The following is a 25,909-nucleotide window of genomic DNA, read 5'->3' on the forward strand; positions in this document are numbered from 1 at the left end:
TCATTCCGATTCTATGCTTTTCAGGAGGACAAAGCTCTGTTTAGAGGAACAGCTAGCTGTACACATCAGCTCAATTTTTGTCACTATGTCCAGTATCATGCATAGTTTACAGTCCGTGCTCTCCAGAACGGCACCTCAACTATGCAAGGGACTTTATGGAAGTTTTTTGAGAAATACATTTTGTGATAATGAGACTTTTGCTGTTAAGGAACAAAAAATGGAATCAATGGTTAAAAGAGGAGAAACAAATGCTAAAAACTGAAACCAGTTCAATACTTCACTTACCTCTGGTTTTTTCTAGTACTGAGCATAGTAATGAATTACTTAACATGTCTGCTCAAATGTTATGTAATTTTAGGCGATTTAAAAAATACCTTATAATACAGAAATAACCATCTCCCTTCTGTTTGCTTTTTTTCCATACACCTTGAGGACATAGAGCTTTTAAGATTTATAAGCAGAAAATATTGGAAACTCAAATTTTTCTTTGCACAAACTCACTGACCCATTTTTCTAAAGTAAAAATAACTGCTGGATTTTTACTTGCATTGAAAATATAAAAATTACCGATCCATTTTTATATTCACAATACCTTGAAGACTGTATTTCAAGTTGCACAACTGACCTTCTTTTCCATAAAAATATCAACAACACCTACATTATGAGTAATTGTATTATGAGACATTTTGAAAACGAGACTCCTGTTGCTTTTCTCGCATATGAACCAATTTGGACCTTTAATACTTCTTTGCATTTCCTTGCATATTTGTAAACACAGCTTTCCTTGTTTTTCTTAACTTAAAGGAAAATATCTGACCACTTTACAGATTGAGAAATGATAACCTTGTTAGACAGCTGTACAGAAAAAAAATGAATAAATGAACGCACACATGTAACAGATTTCCAGAGACAGAAAAAGAAACTTCCTTTGCCAAGAAGGATCAATACCCTCCACAGTCCCATCACGAGCCACATCACGAGGCGCACTTTGGTCTCGCCAGCAAGAGCTGGAGGTGCTTAAGATGCAACCACTTCACTCACCTGCTTGGCTTAGTTGCGAGGTGCTTCTGCTCCTCCGAGACACGATGGCGACCACTCTGGCGCTCAGGCTGGACCTCCGCCTCTTCCCACCCGCTCCGACCGTCCCCACAGCCGTGTCCGACTGGCTGCCGTCGTTACGCTCCAGCGTGGACATCTCTCCACTCACACTGGTGCTCTTCGTGATGGCTCTTCCTGAAGTCCCCATCCGTCTGCCTTGCATTTTAGGGGTAAATGAACTATATTTACAAAGTAAAAACATATATGCATCCATAAATTACAGATCAGCATAACTGAAACTCTAAATCTAACTTAGTTGAAATAATCCAGGCAAGTTTTAAGGGCAAAAGTCAGTTGAGTAGCAGTCTTACAACGATGAATCCTTTAACAGCACATCACCCGCACCCCCCCCAAATATTTAGTAGATGCAGCTTAAAACAATACCATTTCAACACAGAGGGATCTATAAACTTTTAGTAAAAAGAAATGCAACCAAAGCTACCTACCAGGAGGTAAGCACTACTGATCCATTTTGTAAATAATTATGTTACTTTCAGAGAAAATTAAAATATTTAAATCAGAAAGATGAGTTCACACACACTCCTGGGGAAAATTTTTCTTAAAAACAGATACTCTGAATTTGCCACAGGTTTTAAACAACGAAAAGGGTATCTGTTCTGATTTCCCTTTGGGTTTCCAGCTAAGTGACATCTCTTCTGCTACTTGAGGCTTAATGAGTCTAGGAAAGACTGCTAAGAAGGTGGGTAAAAAACACCCCTGTATTTCCCCCCTCTGTCCTTTCCTCTCCTGCTCCACCTCCTCCACATAGACATCATATCATTTTCCTCTTTCAGTGTTTCAAACTCACATGTTCTAGGTTGAGACATTCCTTTTTTTATTTTTTTCCTATCAAAACTTACTTATCTGTGTTCCCAGACTGTACTAGTCTATCTGAATAGATTATTGTATTTCTCTCAAAAAAATAAAATCCTTATGAATTTCAGGTACCAAGGAGGGTCAGTGGGAAACAATATCAATGTATGTCTGCAATTTGGGGGAAGGTAGGGTGGGCAAGTGGGGAGCCAGCAGTGTACAGCCCCATTATCCAGGGGACTGGCCCATTCTGGCCCAACAAAGACCTGGCTTAGCATATCTGAAGTGACCCTCTTTTGTATTTCCTCAAAATATTTGCATGGATTGGCTTACATGACCCTTACCACCATCTTGAGTTTCTACTTCTTGTCTTGAACTACAAAATACATTATCTAATACAGCAAATTTTAATAGTGATGCATTTAATATGCAAGTCAGAATAAATCCTAATATGATTAGAAATCATAAAACAGAAAGTCTTGGAATCACATATTTGTGGTCACATACATAGAAAGGGAAGTTGGTATGGGGTGAGTTCAGAAAGGTGGGAGGGCAAGAGTGTGGAGGGCTGAGAAGCTATGGAAAAGAGAAAAGACTGCTTGATCTTTAGCATCCCTTCATGGACTATGAATTGAAAACTGAGACCCCTATTTGATGGGAATAATTTGGAACTTTTAATCCCTAGATGCATGACCTGAATTGGTCCATATTAATAACCAGCTTATAATTCAACAGATAACAGTATTCTTTCAATTTATTCCAATCAACTTTTCATTAACTCAAAATTTTTTAAAGCCATTTGCAAAACTGATAATTTTGCTATGCATTTTATGCAGTCGACTTTTCAAAACATTGATAATGATGTTATAACATATGACCAATCCCAAACTGGGATTCCTGTGGGGTTTATATTGGCAGCTCCTGTGGACTTTCTTTCCTGATAAATATTACAGTTTCTTCTGTGTCCTCACCATTAACTTAAATGCATTACATAAATCTTTCAGCTCTCCTTAAACCTACTCTTATTCTTGTGTTTTGTAGTATTTCACTTGTAAACTTCTGCTGAAGATTATGCAGAAATGTCAGGATTCAGTCAATTTCACAGTCATAATGTCCACCTTCAATCAAACACCTGTGACCAAGGAATCACATCAGGCTTTTTGGCACCCTCTCCACAACAGTTATTGAAAATTCTCTTCTGATGATTTGATTTTTATCTTATAGGAAAGTACGAGTAAACTAACATGCAGTTTTTTTTTCCCATTATTTCCATGAAAATGGAATTCTATTACAACTCCAAATTTGTATTTTAAAAGTTATTCCACAAAAAATGTTATTGTAATATTTTGGACAATGTTCTATAGGTTGGAGAGAAATTTAAAAGTACACGGAAGTGTCTTCTGTAATATTTCTATTGTGGACATTTATTCACGATGAGCTAGAAGAATAAAACACTTTTTCATGCATATTTAATCACAGCAATGAAATGTTCTACAATGCTGACAAACAAAAATTCTCTGGAAAAAATTCTGGAAATCTGTATAGTAAATGATTGGCATTTTGGGGGGTTGAGTTAAAAAGTGATGTTAAAATGATTGATATAATTTTTCCTCAAAAAACCAAAGTTTGTTAAGAAGCTGAAAAGCATTCTTACACGATCTGAGGACCATGCATAGCTTCCTAAAGAATCTAGAACACCATAATGTCCAATGAGAACACGTGAAGACATTGTCAGTTCTTCTACCTACCTATTTGAGGGGAGAGGATCGGGCAGGTCTAACTGGTCAGGTCAGTTTAATCAATGTGAAGGTCACTGTTTCAACCCAAATATGCTATTGCCTTTGACTTGTTCTGCTTCCACTGCCTAGGAAACTATTCCTGTCATTGAGGTGAGCCTGAATCCTTCAAGATGCACTTTGAGGCTTTCTGCTTTACAAAGCTTCTCAGAGTCTTGCTACTGTCATGCCTACTGTCTCCCAGGCCTTTGTTTTCTAGTTTATTCTGGTTATATTAGGATTCTGACGTTTTATATTAGCATGCACAGTATGTCTCACAGCACCCTCCCCATTGCTGAGGGAATTAAAGATTTATGAGTAGGAAGTCAAAAAAGTGACTGCTTAGTACACAAAGAAAAATCCCACCTTTCTTCTTTGATACAACCTGTACCTCTGGGCACTGATGGTTTGCTGAAAAGTCTCAAGGAATTGTCTGTATTCCAATTCCCTCCTGAACTAATTCGAATCAGGCTTTGTCCTTACCACTTCACCAAAACTGCCTTTTATCAGAGTCACCCATAATTCCCAGAGCAAAATCCTGTCATTTCTCAGTCCTTATCCCTTTGGTTTCTCCATGCATCATGTGTTGGACAATGCATGAATTCTATTGGTCTTGACACACTTTATTCTCATGATTTCCTACCCAGGGCCTTAATGGCAGGACCTTAATCCTCTTCCAACACTAAACACCAGGTCTTCAGTGCCCAGCCCTCTGCCCGATGTTCTTCCGTGTGAGACTAATTCTGTGGATGTCTCCTCTGGTCCCAAGCTTTACCTACTATCTATGTGCTGCGTATTCCAACTACTTTTCTCCAACTGTAATCAATCCCTCATTTCCAATTTATATACCTAGTTGTCAGTATCCTTGTTTGAATATGTCTGATAGGCTGTCAATAATGTGTCCAACTCAACCGAAAAAGTGTGCCCTAATTTTCTGAATTACATTAAAGACACCCTATTCACCCAATTGCTCAAAGTAATAAGAAAAAATATTTAAATGTGGGGGAAAAAGAAAAGATAGCCTTATCTTGTGGTTCCATGCTTGAGCATGCTAACAAGGGTCACGTGACTCTCCAGGGGAATGTAAAAATTTTAACTTACTATTCACTTTTTAAGTAATTATGGTTCATACATTTTTACAACACTGTAGAGTTCGGTGTCAACCTGAATAAAACTGATAAGGAGCAAACGATTACTCTTAGAGGGGATAACTGAAGGTGATGGTTTTTTTGACCTAGAGAACATTATGCAGTTTTGAACCTAATTTAATAATCGTATTCTGCATCACTGTTTTTCTAGGGCCTATAAATGTGTAAATAAGTACATGAGTTTCTTGTGTCATCTTTGGGTCCAGTTTGCCATCCTGTTGGTTTTATCACTAGTGAGTTAAAACTTCAACATTTGCTATTTTTCTTATAATTATGTTTTGATTATGAGAATGATGTTCTGGCAGTTTTGGGAGTCCCATCAAAACACCCAGTGGACTCCCTGCTGGGGCCACCTGAACTGGTAGCTGGAACAGGGCACCTCGGGGGCTCCAAGCCCACGGAAGCCTCTTTTTTGCTCCTAGATTTAGTATCAAGTAGCTACCGAACACTAATTTCAGTTTCTGTACTCTATTTTGTTTTCTCTGACTCTGGTTTTCTACATTCGTTTGTTTGTTTGTTTTTAGTAAACGTGGCTTCTGTATCACCGGCTTGTGACTAATAACACATTCCTCACTAGCGGCAGTCAGTCAATTTCACTGGGACACCGGGCAGGTGAAACTGGATAGCAGACTTTTGGGATATATTAGCAGTTGGGTGGCAGATGAGAATCTGTTTAGTTAGTCTTTTTGCATATGTGTTTGTTTGCATGCTACTAAAAGTTCACCTCACTCAAGAACAGGTCATGTGTATACTCAAAGAAGGAACACCCTTGAGAGTCTACGCTTCAGTTCCTGTGTTAGTTTTGGCCCTAAGACCTGAGAGGCAAACCTGAAGGTCCTTCTTTCCTTTGCATGTTGAAAAACAGCCTTTTCAATTGGTGATAAAAATTTCTTACTTTCTGTGCATCCTAGGAATAGAGTCTGGGAAGAGATACTAGATCCCAAGGTATCTGACATTTAACAGAGCGGCAGTTCTGACTGAGCTATGCAGATAAATAAGTACTTACATAATTCTAATACAGATAACTAAAAAATCCCCAGAGAAAAAAAGTAACAACTTCTAATACTTTGAATATGCTTGCCTTTTAAGAAAAATTCATTCTCAGGAAACTGCTAACTCAGAAGTATTTTAATAGAATAATCTAAATCCATAATAATAGTGAATCTTTGAAGATGTCGAACTAGTTTGATAAACTTGGCTTAAGAAAAGCTTTATGAGACCCACAACGACATGCACACTAGGGTAGCTGTAATGAGAAAGACAATACATGAGAAAGACAATATGAGAATCTGGAAAAACTGGAACCCTCATTCATCCCTGATGGGAATGTCAAATGATGCTGCTAGTTTGGAAAACAGCTTGGCAGCTTAGTTTAACTTAGACATAGTTAAATTAAACTTAGAGTTACCATATGACTCAGCAGCAGTTTCATTCTTAGGTACATACTCAAGAGAATTGAAAACATACAGCCATACAACACTTACATATGAATACTCATGTCAACATTACTCCTAACAGTTAAAAAGAGACAACAACCCAAATGCCTATCAACTGACGAATGGGAAAACAAAATGTGGTGTATCCATACAATGGGATATTACTAACCATGAAAGGGATGAAGGAGTGACTCATGTTACAAACATGGATGAAGGTGAAAACATGATACTACATGAAAGACACTAGATATAATAAGCTACATATTGTATGACTGCATTTAAATGAAATGTCTAATAGTCAAATCCATAGAGACAAAATGTCCATTAGTGGTTGCTGGGGCTAGATGGGAGGGAATGGGGTGACTGCAAGTGGGAAGGGTCTTTTTTTGGGGGGGATGGTGCTATGATAAAAATGTTCTGGAATTAGACAGTTGTGATGGTTGTACAACTAATGGTGACTAGACTAAAAAATGGAATTGTGTAATTTAACGGAATGAATTTTATGGTATGTGAATTATATCTCAAATAAGAAAAAGCCTCATCTTTTTGTCTTCTTCCAGATTTTATCAGGGTGGTATACAAATACAAGATTTCATTTACTAATTAAGATCTAGGTTGGTTTTCTCATGAACAGACTAGTTAATCTAGAATTCCTAAATTTCATACACCAGTTTTACTCAATGGATAAGCTAACATTTCCTCCAATAATGCTTCATTTCTGCAACTTTAAGAAAATGAGGGATTTGTGAGTGTAGAGTGTTTTATTATGTGTGCTGTATAACTGGCTAGGCTGCTAAATTGCCTGGATATGACAGCCTATTATTCTCAATTATCTACTTCCAAATTTCCTCCATGAAATAAAAATTTATGTTAAGAGCTGTGATTAATATGGATGGCTCACTCTAAAATAGAAATAAAAGTGACATATATTCAAAAATATATGAATACATATTCAAAGTAATAGATGTGTTTTAGTTATCAAAGGAAAATAAGTAATTCCTTACAGTAAAATACCTGGAATATAAATGAAGATAGTAAAAGTCAGGACTTGGGTGGATATATTAAGTTGTAGAAGGCTTGAGAACAGTGAATTATTTACCCTGGTTTATTGTAGTTGTCAATAGTAAGTCCGAGGAGCAAAAAAAATAAAACTTTTGACTGTCTCATAATGGCTATGACTCATTTACTGACAAATATTATGTTAATACAAGATTAGAATTTGGTTTTCTGTTAGAATAACTAATGGGTGTCAGAATATTTAGCTGAAAACAAATTTCATTTACTCATAACTGGCAAGCTTACCATTGAAGGATAAGAGTCATACTTCGTATGTGGAACCAATACCCACGAAGCTTGTATAGGAAACTGGTCTAGTTTTGTTCTATGGCTACAGGATCCTGGAACTATAAGTAATGAAGAAGGTACATCTTTAGCAGAATCTTGGGGACCTCATACGATTGTTACTGCAAATGAAGCCTGGCAGTGATACCGTTTGGGCCTGCACTGTAAGTTACACCCATGGCTTGGTGTGGTGCAACCCACCATGAAACGGCAGGAGTGGAGGGATCATCTGCACAAACTTACTCAAATTAAAGGTGTCATCAGTATTAAGATGTATCATTATTTTGTGAATTTTTAAGAAAGAAAAGTGCTGCTTATTTAACAATGCCATCAATTGTAAAATACACACTGATACATATGGTAAGGTATAAAAAATGTACATCAATCAAGTTATGATAATAGACAACTTAGAAATTCATTTCAAACAATAATTTTAAAAAAATGATTGATAAATGAACTTGAAACATCATGAGCTCACCTTCCCTAGCACAGACTAAATAGATTTGGTATATATATATATTTCATATATATAACTGCGAGTATATAGACATGAAGAAGGGATCAGTCACATAAGCAAATCTGTATCATGAGTTGTGAGATTTTGGTTCATTATTGTAATATAAGGTGGTTGGCAAAAAATTTCTGAAATAGGATGAAAAGACATGGGCCCAAAATATCTTCTCATTTTCAAAAAGGAAGGATGCTTTCAGGAAAGGTATATGACAGGCTATGTAAAGATGGTTCTCACTTTTAAGTTAATGACAAACTTAAAAATAATTGTAATGGATTTTTATACATTCAACATACCAAAAGAACCTAGCGATCTGTCATGACTCTGTGGTAAGCCTAAAAGAGACAAGTAATATAAGGCATATTTAAAAATGGCTGTAATACACATCAACTTACAATACTGTTTACAAAAATGCTAAATATCAACCCAAATTATTTGAGTCCTACACTTAAGTTTAGGTCAACACACATGTCAAATACACATAGGAAGTTGCTGATCAACATTAAGGGGCCATTTCTAGGCTTCTATCTCAAAATATTCAGTAGTTAAAACACAGGGCCTGATTGATAACTGTGACGGCATCAAATACCTATTCACTATGTCTAACGGACCCCGATTCTCGTAACATGTGGCAGTGAGGGCTGACGGATGCATTCAAGTTAGATCACTACTTATACCCAATCCCTTCAAACAGGCCCGACCTTCAGGAGTAATTGCTTCTGTGTAATTCTTACTGAATTTCACTCATACACACAAACACTTGTGCATGGATTTATATGTGAGGCTATAAGTAATCTTCAGAATTGAGGACTTACACATTTTGTTAGTTTATTCCCAGGTATTAGATTTATTCCTAGGTATTTCACATTTCTGATTATGTTGTTTTGATGGCATTTTATAACTTTCATTTTAAATATTTGTTATTTTGGTACATAAAAATACAATTGATTTTTGTATATTGACCTTGTATCCAACTTTGCTGAATTCATTCATTAATTCTAATAGTTGCTTTGTAGATTCTTCTGGGCTTTTTATATGTATGTACAGTCATACAAACTGTGGATAAGATAGCTTAAGTTCTTCATCTGTAATCCTTATAGCTTTAATGTATTTATTTTTTCTTGCTATATTGTCATACTGCCAGGTCATATACTGACTAGGCCCATGTGAATAATGTTAAATAGAAGTTAAGAGCACTTCTCAGTGAACTCAGAGGGAAATTGTTCAGTATTTCACTATTAAATATGATGCTTACTGTAGCATTATTGCAGATAATCTTTAATGTCTTAAGAAAGCTCTTAGTGTGCTAACATAATTTGTCATACATGTGTGCTGAATTTTATCAAATGCTTTTTTTCTGTCTCTGTTGAGATGATCATGACTTCATTCTGTAATGAATTACACAGAATGTTAAACTAACCTTGCATTTAAGGAACAAAACTGTTTTCATCATAATGCATTTTCATTTTCTCTTTCAAAATCAATCTACTATCTACCTATCTACCTATCTATCATCTACCTACCTACCTGCCTGCCTGCCTACCTACATAGCTATCTGTCTAGGTTCAATTGTTACAATTTTGTTTGGAGCCTTTTAACTAGTTTAATGAGAGATTTTGACCTATAATTTTCCTATCTTGTAATGTCCTTATCAAATTTATCAGGGATAGGCTGGCCTCACAAAAATAATTTGGAAGTAGTTTTTTATTTTTATTCTCTGGAAAAATTGGTGAAAGACTGAGAGCATTTGTTCTTTAAATATTTGGAATAACTTATCAGTTAACCCACTTGTACCAGGAGTTTTCCTTGTGGGGAAGTTTAAAAACAGTTATGTAATCATTTCTTAAAACAGATTCAGTTTTTTTCTTTCTTCTATCATTTTTAGTAAGTTGTGTTTTCCAAGGAATTTTTACATTTCATCTAAGTCAGGGTTAAGCAAACTTATTTTGTAAAGGGACAGATAGTAAATATTTTAGGCTTTGTGGGCCAGACTGTCTCTGTTTCAAGTACTCAAGTTTGCTAATGTGGTGGATAAACACCATAGATAATATATAAACAAATGGGCATAGACGTGTTCCAAAGAAACTTTAATTCACAAAAAAAGGCAGCGGGCCAGGTTTGGCTTGTTGGTCAGTGTGGCTGATCCTGGTCTGAGTAGCAAAGCTTCATTGACACATAATTGTTCAAAATATCATTTAAATATTTGTGTATCCTATATTATCTCCAGTTTTTTCATTTCAAGCTATTTCTTATATGTATTTAGTCAGCCTATCTTGATTCACTTACTGACAGAGCTGGAATTAACTCTAGAACTTGCCATTTGTTTTGAATCATCACGTTTCTTCTTTGAACTCTCCATTTTGCCTAACTAGATTAAGTTTTTTCCCCACCATTATTAGCCCCTGGATTGTGCTACCTTTTTTTCCTCAAATTTAGTGCTTTCAACTGGGCACATTTTCCTTCAACATGGACTGAAGATCTACTGGTGATGAATTCTCTTAGCTGTTTTATTCACTCACTCATTCATTCATTGTCTGAAGGTCATCTTCAGGGAGAAATATTTACTAAGCATAAAATTGTATGCTGGGAGTTTTTATTTTCCCTCTAGCATTCTTTCTTTTTGGTCATTCCTTTGCTTTTTGGCTTTCATAATATCTGCTAAAATTACAGCCAAAAATCTTAAATGGTTTCTTCCCTGAAGGTTTTTACACCAGAGAATCTTGTAAGAAATGTTTTTTTCTTCTTTAGTTTTTAGTACTTTGGTCTTGATATTGCTAGATATTTTTTTTCTCTCTTTGGATATCCTGGGATTTTTAGAGGTACTTGGATTTACAATTTGATGTTTTTCATCAGTTTTGGAAAAATTTCAGCCAGTATCTCAGTATTCAAATATGGTTTCTGTCATTGCTTCTCCTTCTGGGGCCCTAATTACGTATACACGAGACCCTTTTTATTATGTCCCATGTGTCTCTTTTATTCTCCAATTAATTTTTTTCTCTCTATGCATATGCATTGATTTATATACTTTCCACTGATCAGCTCACTAATTCTCTGTTCTGCTGTCTCTAATATGCCATTAAACTCATGTTTGGTATTTTTTTAGTTTTAGAATTGTCATTTAAATTTTCAACATGGATTCCAGGTCTTTGATGAAAACACCCATCCTCCTTTGTTTTCCAGAACATATTAGCCATGGATGTTTTAAAGTGTCTATTTGATAATTCTATTGCTAGTTTTCAGTCAGCTGGTCCTCTTTTATTAATTTAATTTTCTAAGCATGCTTCATAAATCTTAATTCGATGACAAGACACTGATGTTTGCTGTATTATTTTCTTCCAACAGAAGTCCATTTCTCTTTTGGTTGGTGGACTGAATCCCTCTTGTTCTTGTTCAGAGCTCGGTTTAGAGCTTGGCCACTACTTGAGTGTAGTGCTTACTCCTGGAGTTTGACCTCCTGGAATCTGTACAGGAACCGGAGGTGACTGCTAAGCCCCTCTAACTGTGAAACCTGAGGGTGATCTATGCCTCGCCACCATGGGGCCGCTGCCGGCTCTCTGCTCGGTTCTTAAACTCCTCCAGCGGCTGCTTTCTGCTGGGTGTCTTGGAGTCTTTCCCTGAGCACGGGCAGCTCAGCTGTCAGCAATTACTTTCGGGGCATCTGTCACCACGTCTGGAGCCCTCTGCATGCGGTCTCTGTCTCCTCTGCTGGTTCCTGAGCTCGCCACTGGACTCCTCCGCCCAGGAAGGCTGCTGCTCTCTGCTTGGGCTCTGCCACCCCATGCCCTGAGCTGAAAAGTGCCTTCGGGGGGGAACTGGGGAACTGGGCACTCACTTCATGTTCTCCCTCATTTTCAAGACTGGAGCCCCTTAAATTTCTGCCTTCTTTGTTGCTTCTGAGTGCCTTCAGAGGTTTTTTGTTTGTTTGCTCTTGTGTAGCATTTGCAGCTTTACAGGTGGGAAGGTGAGTCTGACACAAGCTACCCTGTCAGGCCTGGAACTGGGAGGACTGAGCATCTTATTGCTCATTTCTGAATTGCGGCAGGATGACCCGGCTCAGTGATGCGACCAGAGCCTCCATGAGGTCAGCAAAGAAGAGCTGTGTGTTAGACGTGCTGTGGCAGTTTGTATCTTTGTGAACCACACTGAATAGCTCTGCCATGTGGATCCTTTATACGGTCCCCCAAATCCTGCTCGGTCATGGGATGGCAGACTTGTGAGGCGTCTCTGAGGTCATGCCATCTGCTACTCTGAGGTATAAAACACTGTGTCAGGGGGTTCTAGTGCTAAAACTCCCTAGTTTTCACAGATTCTACATGGGAATTTCTGGTAGGATTTTTAAGAGGCTGTGCTTTTTATTCTGGGGGACTCTATAGTCCTTTCAATAAGTGAATAAGTCAGCATATACTTAGTATTTCTCCTCAGTTTTGTCCAGATTTCACTGAATTCAAAAGATGTTTTCTAAAGTTTATAATTTAAGGGTGTGGTTGGCTCCTAGTTGCAAGTTTTAGTCTCTTTATTACAAAATTTGGGTAGTTTTCACTGGGCAGTTAGGAATAAAACCATCTTTTCTTTGTAATCTCTAGTCTGTGACATGATTTCTATTTGGAAAGGAAAATCAATAAATCTTAATGACTCATGTCAAAATGCATTCTCAATGGGAGTGATCTGCCCCGAAGGGTGAAAACTGCTTGGTGGAGGTTAAGAGGGGTAAAAAGTTCTCAGATTATACAAAAGTCTGTGGCTAAGAAGCCACAGTAGATCAACAGTAGATCACAGTGTATCTGTGATATTAAATGTTACGCAGTGTGGGTAATTAGGAAAAGAAAATCTAAAAGGTTCCTTAGGGGATTGACAATGGTTAAAAGATTGAGAAGCAAGCATTAGAAAGAGGACTGGGTGAGAGGTAACAATTAAGGTGGCATTGAGTTTTCTGATTTGGGAAGTAGGTGGATAATGGGGTGGAAAGAATATAATAATTCTGTTCAAATACTAAGCATGCCAATTAAAAATAATAATTGTTCTAAGACATATTTTAGGGATTTTAATGACTACAAATAGCCAGTTAAATATATGTGTACACACCCATACACATCAAACACACAGTTCAACAAAAGCTGGTGGACAATAGTCAGTGAATACAGAAACATTAGAAAACAGTTTCTCAAATCATGTATGAACCATAAAATTGTATAAATGGGTCACAAATTATAAAATCATAAAATTGAAGATGGGCACACACAAGTGATTTCTTATATCTGTTTTTAGTTGTACAAAAGAACAAAGAACACAACTAATTATTTCTGATGACTCAGATAATCTAGAAAATATTTCCACTAATTATAGGAAATTAGCATGTATGGCCTCCCAAACTCTTTGAGGTAGGTATTGTTTTGATCCACTATTTCCAGGTATTTGGTATGCATTCAATTATCACATACTTGGTTATCATGTCTATGCACTAAGATGACCTAGAGTAAGCAAGGTAATAATATTTAAAAATTAGCAAAGAGGGATGCAAGGATGGTACAATATTCGAAAATCCGTCAACATCACACCCCACATCAATAAAAAGGACAAAAATCACACGATCATCTCCATAGATGCTGAAAAAGCATTTGAAAAAATTCAACACCCATTCATGATAAAAACTCTCAATAAGGAGTATAGAGGGCAAGTACCTCAACATAATAAAGGCCATATATGATAAACCCACAGTCAACATCATACTTAATGGCAAAAAGCTGAAAGCTTTTCCTTTAAGATTGGGAACAAGACAGGGATGCCCACTCTCCCCACTTTCATTCAACATGTACTGCAGGTCCTAGCCATGGCAATTAGACAAAATAAAGAAATAAAAGGCATCTGAATCAGTAAGGAAGGAGTTAAACTGTCACTATTTGCCAATGACATGATATTGTATATAAAAATCCCTAAAGAATCCACCCTAAAACTACTAGAACTAATAATTGAATTCAGCAAAGTTGCAGGATACAAAATTAATACACAGAAATCTGTTGCATTCCTATATGTTAATGATGAACTAGCAGAAAGAGAAATCAGGAAAACAATTCCATTTATAATTGCATCAAAAAGAATAAAATACCTAGGAATAAACCTAACCAAGGAAGTAAAAGACCTATACCCTGAAAAATAAAAGACACTCATGAGAGAAATTAAAGAAGACACCAATAAATGGAAATACATCCCATGCTCATGGATAGGAAGAATGAATATTGTCAAAATGGACATCCTACCTAAAGCAAGCTACAGATTGAATGCAATCCCTATCAAAATACCAACAACATTCTTCAATGAACTAGAGCAAATAGTTCTAAAATTCATATGAAACCACAAAAGACCCCAAATAGCCAAAGCAATCCTGAGAAGGAAGAATAAAGCTGGGGAGATTATGCTCCCCAACTTCAAGCTTTAATAAAAAGCCACAGTAATTCAGACAATTTGATACTGGCACAAGAATAGAACAATAGACCAATGAACAGACTACAGAGCCCAGATATAAACCCAAGCATATATGGTAAACTAATATGCAATAAAGGAGCTATGGACATCCAATGGGGAAATGACAGCCTCTTCAACAACTGGTGTTGGCAAAACTGGACAGCTACATGCAAGAGAATGAAACTGGATTGTTATTTAACCCCATACACAAAAGTAAAATTGAAATGGATCAAAGACCTGAATGTAAGTCATGAAACCATAATACTCTTAGAAGACAACATAGGCAAAAATCTCCTGAATATAAACATAAGCAACTTCTTCCTGAACACATCTCCTCGAGCAAGGGAAACAAAAGCAAAAATGACTACATCAAACTAAAAAGTTTCTGTGCAGCAAAGGACACCATCAACTGAACAAAAAAGGCATCCTACAGTATGGGAGAATATATTTGTAAACAACATATCCAAAAAGGGGTTAACATCCAAAATATATAAAGCACTTACACACCTCAACACCCAAAAAGCAAATAACCCGATTAAAAAATGGGCAGAGGATATGAAGAGACAGTTCTCCAAAGAAGAAATTCAGATGGCCAACAGACACATGAAAAGATGCTCCACATCACTAGTCATAAGGGAAATGCAAATTAAAACCACTGTGAGATATCACCTCACATCAGTAAGGACGGCCAGCACTGAAAAGAGTAAGAACAACAAATGCTGGTGAGGATGTGGAGAAAGGGGAACCCTCCTACACTGCTGGTGGGAATGTAAGCTAGTTCAACATTGTGGAAAGCAGTATGGAGGTTCCTCGAAAAACTAAAAATAGAAATACCATTTGACCCGGGAATCCCACGCCTTGGAATATATCCACAGAATACAAGTTCTCAGATTCAAAAAGACATATGCATCCCTATGTTTATTGCAGCACTATTTACAATAGCCAAGATATGGAAGCAACCTAAGTGTCCATCAGTAGATGAATGGATAAAGAAGATGTGGTACATACACACAATGGAATATTATTCAGTCATAAGAAGAAAACAAATCCTACCATTTGCAACAACATGGATGGAGCTGAAGGATATTATGCTCAGTGAAATAAGCCAGGCAGAGAAAGACAAGCACCAAATGATTTCACTCATCTGTGGACCATAACAACAAAGCAAAAACTGAAGGAACAAAACAGCAGCAGACTTACAGAACCCAAGCAGGGACTAGCGGTTACCAAAGGGGAGGGGTGGGGAAGGGAAGGTGGGGAGGTAGGAAAAAGGGGATTTACGGGTATTGTGATTAGTGTGCAGTGTGGGAGATCATGGGGAAGACAGTGTAGCACACAGAAGACAAGTAGTGACTCTGTGGCATCTTGCTACAGTGATGGACAATGACTGTGGTGGGGTGTGTGGGGGGACTCAATAATGTGGGTGAATGCAGTGACCACAATGTTGCTTCTGTGAAATCTTCATAAGATTGTATATCAATGATGCCTTAATAAAAATAAAATAAAATAAAATGAGCAAAGAAACAAAGCTCTAAATGATAATTCTCCAAATAAATAAAAAATGGGGATGGGAATAAGTCTTTAAAATTTCTACCATATTGTCTTAAATTTAACAAATACCAAGAGTAGTAGAAATCTGTTTACTGCTTAAGTTGAAGCAATGAACTTGAAAATAAAGGAGATTCCTCTGGACATTTGCATCAGACTGTGTAAAGCTATAGTCTTAAAAAGTGATACCAACTATTTCTTTTACTTCACTCATGTACATGATGATAAACAAAATACACAGCAGGAAAACAGGTCAACTAAACCCAGTACAATGCAAGTAGTCTACAACTTTTCTTTTTCTTTGAAATTAGTCTTTTTCCGTAATGTACTGCACCAAAGACTTGCTATGTATCATCCTGTCCGCTAAATCATGGTAGTATCTGAATTCAATAAAATAGTTAATAGCCAAAGAATCAGAACCAGATCTCATACTTCAATTTTTTCTTGCAAATCTTAGCGCCAGAATTCACTGTGCCACATATTTGGTACAGTATGTCTTTAAGGCAGTTGCATCCCCCTTTCTTTTCTAATAACATATTTCATAAGCCTTTAATTTATAACACAAATCTTAGTAGCATTGCTCTACCTGACAGGTTAAGCCTTAGAGCCTTGCAAACTACGTGTTATTTAGTTGTTTTCCCATTTCAAAGGTGTTCATGCAACAGTTCCTGGAGACAGGGAATTTCACTGGAACACCAACAGTCCACGGGCACAACTCTGAAAACCTCCACCCTGATAAAACCGAACACCTCATGCTGGCTCACCCTGAGGTCCATGCAACTCAGCATGCATTGCATTTAAGTGGAAAAAAAATAAATCAAGCTCTACAGATGTGGAGGCTTGGTAAAGCCCTCAGTATTGGTTACTAATAGGATCAACAGTATAATTTCCAGAGTAATATAGGGGCAAATGAAATAACAATCCAGTTAAAACCAACCAGGAAAGAGGAAAAAAACAGAATAATGATAAAAATGGAAAATATAAAATAATATAGAAATATTTCCTTATAAGAAACCAAAATAAATGGAAATTGATTACCTAGCCAATTAAATGATAGAGCTTGTCAGTCTAAGAGATTCTAAATCCAGCTCTATGCTGTTTACATGAGATGTAACTAACACATATAGTCACAGAAAGGCTGAGAATAAAAGGATGTAAATGATTAAACACTAATAAAAAAAGACTTATGTCCTAATATGAGACAAAATACAGCTTAAAGCAAAAAATACTACTATTAGGGATTAAGAAATTCACACATAATGATAAAAGGTTCAGTTACTCGGCTTTCAATTCTAGCTCTACTGCTCACTGGCCATCTGAATTCAAAAGTGGTTCCACTTTCACCTTTATTTGTAAAATAAGATTATAACAATTATACTACAGGATGTTATAGCAATCGTGATATTACATGTAAATCATCTATCAGAATACCTGGTACACGAAAAGATACTTAATAAATCATAATATTTTAATACATTAAAATGTAATAATGTATGTGTTCCATTATTATGGCAAAATCATCAAAGAGACACATGAAATAGGTGAGGTTTAGAAAGCATGGGTTCAAAGTGAAAGGATACTGTATCCATTTCAAATTATAGGATAACTGCCACAGAAATATGAATATTTGTCCAAAGTAAGGGTATGTAATGTTGATAACCCTAGTGATCACTAAAACAATTAGCTGCCAATTGACATAATACTGTTAGGTAATAATCAACAGTCGGTTTTCCAATATGCAAATATAAACATGTAAACTCAGTATGATATATGGAAATTTCAGAATCTGTTATAAATTTTCCATTATATATTTTCCGGCATAAAAACAGAGTAACAGTTTGAGGTTCCCTCAAGAGAGTCATCCTGCTGTACCTGATGGCTAATACAGCATTGAGCATCCTGAATACAGCTGGTTTTGGGGGCAATCACAACATGCCAAAGACACAAGACCACAAGAGTCGCCCCTGAGGAGTTCCTCCTGTGCTATGAAAATTATACAGCTCCGCAAAGTCCTCTTATGGAAGTAGGATATTCCCATACCTGTCATGAGTCTAAAAGGTGGTACTGCTGGACTTCAATCAGAGTCCCTGATTAAATACATATCTGTTCCTCGCCTCTGTGCCAGTAGGAAAGATCACAGCTACAAACACTTCCCATGCAGTGAAGAGAATTTGAACTTTTGGGACAAATTTCTCTCTGTTTGAAACTATTCCCAGGAAATAAATTGGTTGCATTTGAAAGTTACTTTAATAATATCAATTCACTTTAGGATTCATCACCTCTATTATTTCCTTGCACTTACAAGATGGATAAGCTTTATGTATCTTCAATAATCTGTTACACTGAGGATGTACTGTTAGCAGTACATGAATTAATTTCTAGCATACTGTGGGGAAAATAACTAAACAGAGAGAATTACATTCTTATTTTATTTAAAACAGAATAGTAAATTTTTTAGGATAATTTTAGGATAATTAAACCAAACTGGAAAATTATGGACACTATACACAATCAAAATACAACTTAGACTGTATAAAAAGAGACTAATATGTATTATAAGCAGTTATTAATGTAGCTTGTTTCTGAACTTTCAAATGTTTTATCTCAAATAAATTTTTCATATCCTCTTCCAAAGACACACTAAAACTTATTTTTCTAATTAAAGAAAATGTTCTAATCATTTTAATGATACCTATTAAACATGCTCTTTAAAATATTTTAAATGTTAAAGATAATGTAACTCAATTCTAACAGAAGAATTAAAGCTACAGGGAAGTAGATTTCTACAAATAACCAAGTGTTACAACGTACTTTTATAACTCAGTGAACAGTGTATAGTTATTTTTCCCCCTACAGGGAGAAATCATCTCTAAGATCTAAATACAAATGATCATTTCCACAAATAACGGATCTTTGTAAGATATCCCAGGTTTCTATTAAATTTTGAAAACTTACTATTACCTACCATTTTCATTGTCTATTGTATAGTAAGCATTTGTCTAATATTCTACTGACCTTCCCAGAATTTAGTTAAACATAATCACTAAATCTATAGTGAACTGGCAGAGTAGAAAGGTGAAAACAAAGCAGGCTGGAGGAGTTTCAAACCGGACCAAAGCCGCTTTACTTTAAACTGTCGTCTTAAATGGCTCGCAAGGAAGAATTCCACCAGAACAGCTTCTCACCTCTGTCGCAAGAGCTCTGTTACTGGCTGCTGTATGTATATGTTCTACTCATAGGTCAAGCAGAATTTCTTATGTTACGATCATGACGTGGTTAATAACCTAGACATATGGCATATTTGGTCATATGACATATTAACAAGTATGGTACAGTGATTTGGCCATAGAGTCTAGGGCACAAGACACATCTCTACAGTTTCCATCTCTACAGCTTTAATCTAGTCACAGGAAACATCAGAGGCAATGGCTCATGAGTTCTGGACTACTCGAACTAAAGAGATGCTATGAGAGAAGCCACTAGAGGGTCACTAAAATGTGTTTTTCTCAGATATTCAATATCCAGTACCTTTCACTGTGTTCTGGTTCATTCTCTTCACTGTCTTCACATTTCAATGTTATTTCTCTCTTTCTTTTAGTGCTTTGGTAGCTCTCAATAGTCTTTACTTATTCATGTACAATAGGCAAGCATGCAAAATTGAGGGTGGATAGTTCTAACAAAAATTCCCTCTTGATTGCTCATGATTATATTCAATGCCAGTAGGCATAATGATTAATAAGTGTATAGAATGAAAATTTCATTTGTTTTTCTGAGCTACTAATACAGCAAATGATTTTGCAGTAAGCATTTTTCAAATACTATAATAAAAAAATCCAAACATTATTTTTAAATGATCTTGTATTCTACTGTTGAATTAAACAACTATTGTGAAATAAGGGGCCTTTGGAATTTTCTGTGACAGTTTTCAAACATAACCGCAGTATCAAGATTGATTTTCTAGACAGTATCAACCTATACATTTATTCTGTATCATAATTTGAATGATCAAATAATCTAACCTAGAATGTTTTAAAATCCCCAAATAAGTATAAACATTTCCTTCAATATATATGCTTCCTAATTATTATGCCTATTGGCATCAAATGCCAAATTTTAGTAAATTTATAGTTGTAAGTTTACTGTTTATATATGGAAGGTAACTTTTCTTTAAAAAGCTTTCATATCTTTCAAATTATGAATGTATAAAATACGCTTTTGAAAGTAGTCTTTCAGTAGGGAATGATAAAAAGACCAAAAACCATTTACATTAAATTTTCTCTTCAAGTGCGGGCATTAAAATCCACTTCCCACTGAAAGGCAACCTGTAGACCCACCAACTTGCAGATTTAACAGAACGTGTATTACAAGGCTGAATGCTGTTGGTTTTGACAAAGCTTCTAAATTGCATAACATTTGACACCAATGTTAGGACTATACTTGCCATTGCAAAGTTAAAAGCTTTAAAGCTTGATTTGGTATAAAACACCTGAAATTTGTCTGCCTGGAAAGAAATCGATATACGATAAAAGATGAAAAAGGAATCTGAGCTATCCTGTAAAAACTTAGCTCCCATAGAGGATTCAGAAGCTCACCATATTCAGAAAATACAACATATATGTGCATTTTTTATTATCAATTTATGCCACTTCTCCTAATACAGTATGCCTTTGTATGGATGGGAAAACATTCCTTGCAGAGTATTTAAGACAATACTAAACGGAAACTGTAAGGCACATGGAGAACAAATCTGAAAAACCAGAAAACTCAAATCCTTATTGATGTTTATTATTTTTTAAATATTAAGTGTTGAGTTTGTTTTAAGAATCATTCTAGCAATTACTTAAGTTTTAAATAGTTTTAATCCATGACAACAGTTTTTCAGAATACCTTTATATTTCATTATATCTCCCAAAGGTTATTTATCCTAATAAGAAACATTACAGTCTATTTTTTCCTACTATAGCTCCCTGGTATACATAAACTTTGAAAACATGAGACTTATTTTGAACTATTCTGAAAGAACTATTTAGAATCTGGAGGAGAGAATGCCCTTATCCAATACACACAGAACGCATGCATGGGTTAGCCAGTAGCCCCACTGAGTAGACCAGATATTTGTTACATAATCATTATATCAAACACAAAAGATTCAGGATGTGGCCCGTGAATCCCTAATACTCTTTGAAAATGATCTCTTAGAGACTGATCATTCAAATATCTTTCACCCTATCTCACATCTTATAAGTGCTTGATTTTATTTGTCCTCAAACAGGCATTTTAAAGCTAACTTTAAAGGCTTTTATCTTTGAGGCAGAAGGGTGCTGGTTATCTAAAAAGGATTTTCCCAAACTGCACTCAAGAATTTGGCAAAATGTTAATGGATGTCTCTACAAAAAAAGCATTCCAGAATGAAATGTTCAGTACACATTGGAATAAACAAACATAAACAAGTTTTTCTAAGGGAGAATTTCTCAAAACCTTAAAAACAATAAAGCGTACTGTGAATCATTAATAGGGAAATGCCGAAGTCTTTGGAAGCCACTGGTCTACACTCCACAGAAGGCTGTGTGACACCTGCTCATTTCAGATGCCTTATCTTGACATTTCCTTGGTTCATCACATAGTTGGACAGAGGAGACTGACACTATTTTAAGTGCCTACATACTACAGTTTTATATGGTGAATAATATCATGTCGTGTGGCTTTTTCCTATAGCCCTGCATGACAATACTGGGTACTTGTTTAACTTTTAGGGTTCGAACAAATGCTAAGATGTTTTAAATCTTTTGTTGACTTCCAGACTGAAATTCATCCAAGACAAGGTACAATAAAACAGTTTTCTGTTACAGGAACATTTGAACAAAGATACATATATGGAACCAGAATATAAAAATAGGTTTCAAACTCTTGACTATAATCTCGAGTGGGTGGTCTAGATATTTTATTTTAATGCAGTCTTGGAAGAGAATGTAGTCTGTACACATGATGGGAACTCAAAAGTTGCTACTAATCATGACATATAATATATCCTATCATCACGACCGACTGGACCTGTTCACCTTTTCACGATGAACTTGAAAAACTAGAATTTAAAAACCTATGCAGATGTTAGTTACTAAAATAAAAGAAGAAATGAGAAGAGGCCCTATATTGAAAATGAAAGATGTTCCCCACAGTGTTAGAACAGGGAATTCTTAAAGCTGAAGTGTCTGCACCCTTGTTCTGATCAGTGAGACATGGCATTTTAACCTTGATGTTATCTTGTTCTTTTTTCTTTTTTTCCCCAAATCCCCCTCTCAGTTTTCTACCACATGGTTGATGATGGAGATAACTCTGTGTGTGTGCATGTGTGTGTTGACCTGTGGACAAAACCGGTTTGAACTGTATGGTTCCACTTATAGATTTTTTAAAATAAATATACCGGAAATTTTTTGGAGATTTGTGAGCATTTGAAAAAACATTCATTTCTTTAGCTTTGTTTATTTTAAGAATAAACAGTATATAATACATACACAAAATCTGTTAACTGACTGTTTATGTTATTGGTAAGGCTTCTTTCTGGTCGACAATAGACTATTAGTACTTAAGTTTTTGGAGAGTCAAAAATTGTACATGAACTTTTGACTGCATGGGGGTCGGTGCCCCAACCCCTGTGCTGGGGTCAGCTGTATATGAAAAAATTACTAGACTCTGAATGTCAGAAGGAGAACCTGCCCTCCCTGTATCTCATTTTTTTTCCTGTTTTCCTCTCTATCTCACTTTTCCTCCTAAGTGTTCTTAGAAACCAGTATGTACATTTGAGGAATCACTGACCTTAAGTATAGGACTAAAAGAAAAATAAAATACTTCTTCAAATTAGCCTAAGGGGAAACTGGTGAGCCACCAGCGTTAGTGCCTGCGTTTCCGTACCTCACTTACATAAAAGTAACTCAGCTTCTACGTGTTCTCCACTACAGGGAAGGGAAAAGAAAGCTGAGAACAGAGAAATGCCCAGAGAAAACTGATGTGTCATTAAGAACTGTACGTGTGCCCTTTTTAGGTCTACCCCTCTCCCCACCACCTTCAATGAACAAGAAAAGTCATATGTAAGAAAGAAGGAGGTGAGGAATCCCCTTCTTTGTTGGATACAGTTCCCATCAGGGTCCATCTGTTAAACTGGCATGTTTCCCGCAAGGTACCATTCGCTCCAGTCCAGCACCATGAAGTTTCTCCCCATCCTCTTTGCCTGACATCATACTCTCTGGTTGAAGCTGCCTGAAGTTTCTATTCTCTTTCTTCCTCAACAAGCACATAGCCAAATTTTTCCCAAAGATAAAGTTTTGAAGAATCCCATTTCCTGAAATTTCAAGAAAATGACAGTGGACCCACAAATTATTCTTGAAATTGGTTGATAGCATGAGTTCCACTGACTCATAATACCTTATAGTGTATAGGATTCAAGGCACTTGGCTCTCTTGTGAATGTAAATAAAAATTACTTCAGGATTTATGGTTTTAAGATTATTTAGTAAATTGTTTTCAGTGATTACAAGTGAAAAAGTCCCTGTGTAAGCCCTATTTACTGACATTCTTGCTAAGCTGAATACATTTGAAGACATAATGTCTTATTAATATTCAATGAAAAGGAATCTACTAGAATAATATTCACCTTGACCCTAAGCACCTCAATAGGGCAATTTTTTTTAGGTCATCTACTTATTTCTTAACATTAGAGAACTTATTATCTCATTGGGACCAGATGCTGAGAATATCAGAAATAGAGAGGAAACATGTTCTGTTAATATTTGTATCATTTGAAATTGCTCATTAGGTCATCAGAGTATGACTTTGTTAATTAACAGTAAGATAATTACTCTCAACTTGCTTCAACAGATGAATCAGGTGCACAGAAATACAAGAAGCCTGAGGGAGGCTCTTCGGTACATTTTATTGTACATCCTCAAAATGTGAGATACTGTCAGTCTTTCAGAGGATTAGAAAGGTAATTGTTCCTACTCTGTACATTTATATTTCTTGGGCCTCTCATCAATCCCTCAAATTCCTTCAATGAAACTCCTGTTTCTGGAAACTAGTCACAAACTGCTATTTTACATTTTGTACATATTGAATCTGCTTTCCTTACGATGACACCTGGGTCCCTGAGCTCTTTTCCCTTTGCAGGATACTTGCCTCATAAGAACACAAGAGACTGTCAGTGATTTAAACAAACTTCATGTGATTTCTGACAACTCACGTAAGGTGCATAAGGAACATGTGTTTTGCTGCTGCGTGCACTCATTCCTACCCTGAAAGCAGACCAAATTCTATGGAATTAGAGGACATCAGCACACTACAGCCCAGGGGCAAACGCAGCCCACTTCCAGCATTTTGCACAGAGGTTTATGGGAATACAGCCACGCTCATTTGTGTGACTTTCTCACTACGACATTCTACAGCAGCTGCGACCGAGACCGTCCCCACAGCCTGAAATACGTCCTCTCTGACCCTTTACAGGAAAAGCTTTCTGACACCAGACCTAAGGATGCTCTGTGGATTTCATCATATTAGAAGGAAGTCTTGCAAATGTGACTCTGAGCAATTTCTAAAATTATGACTATGGTTATAAACTAAGCAGTAGACGCCAAACAGTCAACAGGTGATTAAGAAATGCTCAACCCACTCCAGTCCCAATGATTTTAATGAATCCGTTCTGCTACTTGCCCTAACCTGTATTACAAGCCAGACTACTGAGGAAGCAAGGTGCACTTCTATACCACGGACACAGACCCAGTTGATAGAAAGTGTTGCCGACTCACCTGGTTCTGCCCCTGGGGTGCTCAGATTGCTCTGACATAAAGCTTGTGCTGCTGAGGCGTGAGGCACTGCTGGTTCGGGAAATGGCGGACACATCACTGACATCACTATCTGATGATTTGGCAGAGACGTTATCACAGCTTCTGTACTGATCTCTATGTATGTTATACTAAAGATTAAAAACAAGAAAGCGTGAGCTCCATCATCAGATGGTGGGAAAGAGAGACATACATGGTGAGGTCAAAGACTTCGGCGCACACCATGGGAAGGTGTGCCTTTGTAAAAGCAGGTGTGGATCTACAAGAACCTAAAACACTGATGCATATGATTCCAATGCAAAAGTCCTAATTCCTTTGAATGGTAAAAAATGGTTTTTAAAGGCTGAATTATAAATTAAACAAAAAATTTAAATGCTTGGGTGGAAAAGACCCTCAAAACTCTCTCTATATATTTTTCTAGTATACAGGTTTCTCTTTTATGGCTTTTGTTTTCATTATTGACTATTCACCCTCTACTCTACCCATGGGTACAGACCATGCCCATCTGTTTGTGTTTGATTCTTTCTAAACTTATTCAACTTACCCACATACTTTCCCTATTGTAGGAATCCCATTATTTCAAATTTCTCCAAAAAATATCTCTCTTCACAAAACAAGGGCTGACATTTAGGCTGTGGGGCTGGGCCAAAGATGAGTAAAGGAATGGGGGCAAGGCTGGACTTTGGCTTCCCTTCTATTATGCTTTAACAGACATTTTTGGATTTAAACAACCAACTCAGTGTTGAAAGTAAATAGTGGGATTTCTGTAAAATTTCAATGTATACTATATGTTAATTTAAATGTGTCTTTAAACTTGTCTTTTGTATTAATTACCTAAGATATTAGAAATCATCAGATAAAAGACTGAAACATGCAAAGTTGTCAAAGCAGTTAATCTACTCTTCTTTGTACTTCACTCTTGTTGCAACAGATCACACACTAAAGAGCTT

The 25,909-nt window shown here is 36.4% G+C and overlaps 1 protein-coding gene across 19 annotated transcripts in view; it reads right to left on the reverse strand.

The window, feature by feature from the left end:
• RIMS1 (regulating synaptic membrane exocytosis 1) overlaps window positions 1-25,909 on the reverse strand; it is a 426,962-nt gene that overhangs the window by 44,554 nt on the left and 356,499 nt on the right. For 11 of the 19 annotated variants that reach the window (XM_057494214.1, XM_057494233.1, XM_057494216.1 and 8 more), the window contains 2 exons: window positions 24,924-25,090; window positions 1,042-1,277 (listed from right to left, as the gene is read on the reverse strand). The exons of 4 other annotated variants lie outside the window; for them this stretch is intronic. In XM_057494214.1, coding sequence (XP_057350197.1) covers window positions 1,042-1,277; window positions 24,924-25,090 — 403 coding nt within the window. The remainder of the gene's footprint in view (window positions 1-1,041; window positions 1,278-24,923; window positions 25,091-25,909) is intronic. 4 more of the 19 variants (XM_057494234.1, XM_057494219.1, XM_057494217.1 and 1 more) reach the window with 2 other exon arrangements.

This window comes from Manis pentadactyla, chromosome 16 (genome assembly GCF_030020395.1).
Source record: "Manis pentadactyla isolate mManPen7 chromosome 16, mManPen7.hap1, whole genome shotgun sequence".
In the NCBI taxonomy this organism is placed as follows: Eukaryota; Metazoa; Chordata; class Mammalia; order Pholidota; family Manidae; genus Manis; species Manis pentadactyla.